The sequence below is a fragment of the Agelaius phoeniceus genome, chromosome 11, assembly GCF_051311805.1.
Source record: "Agelaius phoeniceus isolate bAgePho1 chromosome 11, bAgePho1.hap1, whole genome shotgun sequence".
Lineage (NCBI taxonomy): Eukaryota > Metazoa > Chordata > Aves > Passeriformes > Icteridae > Agelaius > Agelaius phoeniceus.
The window spans coordinates 14,181,422-14,187,857 of NC_135275.1; the positions used below are offsets into that span (position 1 = coordinate 14,181,422).

The 6,436-nt window shown below is 69.2% G+C and overlaps 1 protein-coding gene across 1 annotated transcript; it reads right to left on the bottom strand.

Moving 5' to 3' along the window:
* Positions 1-3: 3 nt before the first annotated feature.
* On the bottom strand, positions 4-4,668 carry PRRT3 (proline rich transmembrane protein 3). Its single transcript, XM_054640312.2, has 4 exons — positions 4,512-4,668; positions 2,568-3,676; positions 2,337-2,477; positions 4-1,897 (listed from the first exon to the last, which is right to left on the bottom strand). The coding sequence occupies exons 2-4, from the start codon at positions 3,655-3,657 to the stop codon at positions 156-158; spliced, it is 2,973 nt and encodes a 990-aa protein (XP_054496287.2). The 5' UTR covers positions 3,658-3,676; positions 4,512-4,668; the 3' UTR covers positions 4-155.
* Positions 4,669-6,436: the final 1,768 nt, after the last annotated feature.

A 6,436-nucleotide genomic window follows, 5' to 3' on the forward strand; every position in this document is an offset into this window, starting at 1 on the left:
TCCTCCCAGCATAAACTCTTTATTTCTCTCGTTTGGCACAAATGGAACCGCCCCTGCCCGGCCCTACAGGGGCGCAGGATCAGACCCCCACACCCTCACAGTGTCCTCACCCTCACGTTGTCCTTCTGCGCCCCCAGTCTCTGCCTGTCCCGGGCTCAGAGCTCAATGGTGTCGCTGGAGAGGCTGCGGGAGTCCAGCGCCTTGCCGAGGGCTGGGAAGGCGCGGGGACCCTCCCGCTCCCAGCCGGGGGCTCCGGCGGGCACCAGGAGCGGGGCCCGGCTGGGCGCCTCGTCCAGGGGCAGGCTGTCGGGCGAGGACAGCCCATGGCGCCAGGGGTTCCAGCTGATCTTCAGCGAGCTGCTCTCCAGCGAGCTGGCCGAGGCGGTGACAGTGACAGTGATGTTGCCGTGGGGCTGGCGGGGGCCGGGCAGCTCCGTGAGCGAGCTGCAGCGCACCATGCGCCCCAGGCTGGGGGTCTTGTCAGGGGCAGGGGAGCCGTGCAGCGAGGAGCCGGAGCCGCGGCGGGCCCGGCCGAAGAGGCCGTCGTGCAGGAGGTGGCGGCGGCAGAGTGCCTGGTCGATGCTGCGGCGCAGGTCGATGGGGGACGGCGGGCGGAAGATCAGCTCCCCCAGGGAGGGGGACGAGCCCTGCTCGAAGGCAGCGCAGGAGCGGGCGGCCAGCATGTTGGGGCACTTGGGGCTGAGCCCCGGCATCCCGGTGCCAGCTGCCCAGACCTCGTTGCTGTCCTTCAGAGCCCGCAGGGGCAGCTGCTCCGCCGGGTTGCGGATGAGGTTCTTGGAGATGTCGTTGGCGGGTGTCCGCTCCGCACCGCTGCCGCCGGTGCCGCCGCCGGCCCAGTCGTAGCAGTTGTTGGGGTATTCGGGTGCTTCAGCTTTGCGGCCGGCGCAGAAGTACCGCAGTGCCTTGGCCCAGCAGGAGTGGCCGGCGGGGCTCCGGCGGCGGCACCGGCAGCACACGGGCTCGGCGGCGGCCGCCAGCAGCGCCAGGGCCGTGCCCAGCTCGCCGATCCGCAGCCAGAGCTGTGCCGCCCAGCTGGGCCGGGAGAAGCGCCCGTGGGGCCCCAGAAGTGCTCGCAGCCACACAGCGCTGAAGAGCTGCAGCCCGCAGACCGGCAGCCCCGCCACCGCTGCCACCAGCAGCGCCCGCGCCCCCGGCTGCGGCCCCGGCCCCTCGCAGGGCGCCCGCAGCGCCCGCCAGCACCCCCAGAGCCCTCCCAGCAGCAGCAGAGCCCCCGCCCCGCAGCCCAGCGCCTGCAGCCCCAGCGCGGCCGTGAGCCCCAGCCGAGGCGGCAGCAGGTCGGCGGCGCCCATCACCGCACCCTGCAGGGCAGCAGCAGCCCCCAGCGCTGGCAGCCCCCGCAGCCGGGAGGGCAGCAGCTGAAGCTGGGCCAGGCGCTGCAGCCGCTGGAGCAGGAGGGCAAAGGCGGCGAGCAGCAGGGGGAAAGGGGCCGTGTTGAGCAGCAGCAGCGCCGGAGTGGGCAGACGGCCCCGTGCCCCATAGGGATCCAGCAGCAGGAAGGTGGCCCGCAGCAGGCAGGCGGCCAGCAGCAGCCCGTGGGCCCCCACAACGTGGAGAAGGTGTGGGGGCCGCAGGATGGCTGTCCCCGCCAGCCCGGCCAGGCAGCCCAGCGCCAGCAGCAGGAACACGGCAGCCACTCCATAGACATGGGCCTCCCAGGAGAAGCCCAGCTGGTGCTGCAGCTCGGCCCAGCGCAGCCCGGTCGCGTTGGCCCCCAGCGCCGGGGGGGCACGGGCTGTGGGCTGTGGCTGCGGCGATGATGGATCCCGGGGCACCGGCTGAGGCGTCATCCCTGCCCGTCGCCACGTGGCCGAGGGGGCCGCAGTGCTGGAGGCTGCGGTCTGCGTCTCCGGCGTGTCTGCAGGTAGGAAGGACGAGGACAGTCGGGGGAAGTGGGGGCCTTGGTGCCACTCGGCCCACACCTGTACCCCGCACTGGGCTGCATCAAATGTGGCACCCCAGCACTGCAGCGGGGCATGCCCTGTGCTGGCTGGGGCTATGCCCAGCGGTGCCTCCCGGGGTTTTCTCTCAGGACGCGCAGTGCAAGGGGTGACACAACCCCGGTCACGTCCCCCACCCCCTTGGGGAAGCCCCCACCCACCGAGCATTTAGCGCTAATCCCTGCGGGCAGGAGTAGATTAGGGCCGCTGTCAGGTGGCAATCCTGATTGAAGGTGTCACTGTGTCCCGGCTGGGCAGCCCAAGATAGCTGCCATCCCCCCGCCAGCCCCGACGCCCCAGGGATGGGCTCCCACAGCGTCTGCAGAACGGATGGGCTTGGACGCAGCCCTGTATCACCTGGGTGCCTTGTCCCGAGCGTCCCCGTGGTGGGATGTGTCGTTGGCTGTGAGGTCGTTTTGGTGACATTTTGGACGCTCACAGGGCCCACGGCGCCCCGGACCTGCTGCGGGGAGCCGACGTCCTCCTCGGGCAGCAGCCCTGCGAGAGAGAGCAGAGCAGGGCGCTGACACCTGCAGGGCCTGGTCCCCGCCAAGCCAAGGGGTCCCCCCGCACTGCGCTGGCTCCTACCTCTGCTCGGGGTACCGGGGGTGGCCGTGCTGGAGGCGGGGGGTGGCGCAGGGCCGGTGCTGAGGACAGACCCTGGGGCGGGCTGGGGTCCCCGCTGCCCCGTAGTCCCAGGGTCCGTCCGGGGGCCTGCATCACCAGGGCTGGTGGTGGCGTGGCTGAGTGGGGCCCTCCGGGTGCTGCGCTGGTGGGAAGGGAGCGCTCGAGTCCAGGGCTCAGCCAGCCCCCAGGACGGGGCAGTGTGGCGCAGCCGTGGGGCAGAGCTGGGCAGAGCCGGGGAGGGGCTGGGGGGCCCTCCCGTGTCCCCCCAGCTGCCCACCAGCTGCACAGAGCCAGGGCTGGCAGGGGGACCCCAGGCTGGCCCCGTGCCTGTGGGATCGGGGGCTGTGCCCGGTGGGACCGACTGGCTGCTGGCTGAAGTGAGTTTGGCGTCCTGAGAGAGGCCCGGGACTGCTGTATGTCCCTCTGCCGCTGTGTGTCCCCCTCTGTGGGCATCTGCTGTCCTCATCCCCGCCGCCAGTGTGGGGTCCAGGGCAGTGGTGGATGTGGTTTGCTGAGGGCTGGGGGTGCTGGCTGTCTTGGAGATGCTGTGCCCGGACAGGGAGAGGCCCTGCCCTGCCCAGGGTGGCCCTGGAGAGTCTGCCCCTCTGTCCGTGGGCACCTCAGGGCCCGGCGTACCCAGTGCAGAGCCGTGGGGCAGGGAGCTGTCCTGGACTTCAGCTTCGTGCCCTCGCCAGGCAACAAGCAGCTCCTCTGTCACAGCCGGGACTGTGCTGCCGTCCCTCCAGACCTTGCTATCAGCACCTGTCACAGTGGTTTCCATCTCCAGGGGTGCCCTGGTGCCATCCCCTGCCTGCAGCGACCAGTGCATGGGGTGCTTGACCCCCCAGCGCTCACTCCTTGGGGCCCCGGCACCGCTGGGCTCCCCCGATGCCTCCCAGGCAGGGGATGGGCCTGGCCACTGCTGTCCCCAGGCAGGGCTGTGCAAGGGGTCCCCACCTAAGGACAGCCCTGCTGGCAGCACCTCCTGGGCTTTGGCAGGGACTCCAGTGGCCAGGAGCATCCCCCAGGTGACGAGCTGTGCTGCAGCCATGGTGAGTACCGAGTCGAGCCTGTGGGAATGGGGACGTGGTGAGCCAGGATCCACGGCAGATGCCAGGTAACTTGTGCAGATGGCCGTGATGCTGCTGTGCCCTTGGCCACCCACTGCCCAGGGAGGGAGACAGTGGCTTGGCTGTCCCTTCCCGGGTAGCCCTGGGCTCTGTTCCCAGCTGTGCCCGTCCCCAGTGGCCCCATTCCCAGTCTTCCCTTTCCCAGTGTCCCCTGGTGTTCCCCATCCCGGTGTCTCCGGTGTGGGTGGTCTTTGGTGCTTAGTGGCCCCAACCCCCAACATCCACGGTGTCCCTTTCCTAATGCCCCATCCTTAATGTCCCCTCCCCGGTGCTCAGTCCTGGCGTCCCTCTCGGTGTCCCCTCCCCGGTTCTCCATGCCCAGTGTCCTCGCCCGATGTCCCCGCCGCCGGCGGCCCCGCTCCGCCGCGCACCGTTCACCTTGGCGCGTCCCGGCCGCATCCCGGCGGGGATGCTCGGCCCGGAGCCCCGCGCTGCCGCCGCACACACGGCTCAGACCCGCCGGGCCGGGAACGGGGCCGGGACCGCCAGGGTGCTGCGGCGGCGGCCCCGCGGCGCGGTGCGGATTACCGGCGGGGCTGCGCAGCGAAGTAGGGCCGCGGCCGGTGCGGGACCACAGCCGGTGCGGGACCACAACGGGGCCGGTGCGGCCGCCGCATCCCGCCGACCCCACCCGCAGCGCGCCGGGCCGGCTCCACCGCTCGGTGCCCGGTGCGCGGTGCGCGGGCCGCGGTGCCGCCAGCCCCCTCCCGCCGCCCGCCGCAGCACTGGCGGCCCCAGAACTGGTGCCCCGGGAGCCGCAGCTCCCCGCGCTGACCTGCCGGTGCCGGTGCCGGTGCGGGCGGGCCGGGCTCTGCGGCGGAGCGGGCGGCGGCGGCAGCGGCAGCCGGTCACGCGCCGCCCCGAGCCGCGGGCACCCGCACGGGAGCCCGCCCGCACCGGGAGGGGGGGCGCGGGGCACGGCCGGGGCCGCCGCCGGGACGGGATCCGCAGGGCCGGCCAGGGGGGCGAGCGGGTTCGTGCGGCTCAGCTCAGTCCGGGGCAGGTTCGGGTGGACTCCCGGGGACGGGTTCTCCGTGGCGCAGCCCCTCCGGGACGTGGATTCCGGAGGGGCACCAGGGCAGGTTCCCGGGGGTCAGGACGCGGCGGAGGGGGGGATGCTGCCCGCGGGGCAGGCAGGGCTGCCCGGCCGAGGCTGGTCCCGCGGCCGCCAAGGGTAGGCGGAGGGAGGGGGCAGTCGGACCCACTAGCAGGGTCCTGAGGAAGGTCTGAGGGGGCCCTGCCCCACACTTGTCTCTCAAACGCTCAGCATGGATATGCAGTACCCTGGCAGTCACTGGGATGTGGGACCCTGCCAAGGTTCAGGTAATTAGTTAATCTGCTTAATTGTCCGGCTGGAAAACTGCCCACCCTGCCCGGGCTTGAGCTGGCAATGGTCAAGTGTCAAAAAGTCGCATCAGCTCAGGACTCCATCCTGCAGGGTGACACCTGCACTCCAGCTCCCTGCCTGCACCCCTGCTCCTCCCTGCCTGCACCTCAGCAGTGCCTGAGCCACCAAAGCCTTGGCAAAGTCCTGTCATCACCATTGCTCTTCTCTCACCAGGCCAGCAAGTACATGTGGGACCTCAGGTCCCCATGAGAGCACCGGTGTGCTGGCAGTAGCACACAGTGCCCCACTCCTGCTCCCTGCCACCTCTCCATTCCCGGGGCACTGTGTTCACCAGTAGCACATGAGGCATTTCTGGTCCCTGATCCCCTCCTCTGTGGGGTCAGGAGGCTGTGGCAGCCAGCTCAGCGCAGGGTCTGGGAATTTGGGCAATTTGGGCACACTGGGCCCCAGAAGGCAGGCAGGGTAGGCAGCTGGTCAGGGAATTAGTGCTGGGGAGGCCGCACAGAGGAAGAGTGCAGGTGATCCTGCCCTGCACCATGCACTGCCAGCACTGGGCACCACTGCAGCTGGATGGTCTCATCCTGAGGAAGGTGCAGCTGCAGTGCTGAGTGTGCAGTGGGACTGTGGGAAGGGAGCTGGCTGTGCACTGTATGCCACAGTCATTGGAGCACCTTCAGCACCAGGCAGAGGCACATCAGCCACCTCCACATCCTCGGTGCTGTCAGAGGTTTCCTCCTCTGCCAAGTGACTCACTGGCAGATGAAAAGCTGAGCCCCCTGCTCTGTGCTGCTGCAGCAGCCACGTGCCTGCTGCCTGCACAGCTGGGGATGCTGGGTGGAGGATGCACCATCCAGTTCTCTCAACCCCTGTGCCCATGGTCACCTGGGTGTCACAGGCTTTTGATCACTGTTCTTCCCTTTCTCCTGGGTTCGCCCCCAAGAAAGGTCCAAAACTCGAGTTTCAGAGAAAATGGCCCCAATTAAATGCCTTCAGACAGACTGGAACCCAGCTTTGCTTTTTTTATGGCCATTGTTTGTGTTTTATGGTTCTGCCCTGGGCTCTCCACAGTTCTTCTTGGCCATGATGCAGGAGGAACCACCCTGGCACCTTCCCTGGCTGAAGGATGGGACAAGACCCTTATAAACACTGGTTACTGGCAGCTCTGTGGACACAAAGGCCAGGAGAAACCACACATACCTGGGGCATGGCTGATCCAGCAAGGAGCCAGTGACAGTGAGGTGGGAGTACAGGCTGGGAGGCAGGACCAGCTCCACCAGGGTGCAAGCAGAGTATCTGGGAAATCTGCTGCCATGCAGCACGCACTCTTCCATTTTTGTCCAGCAAGGCTGGGA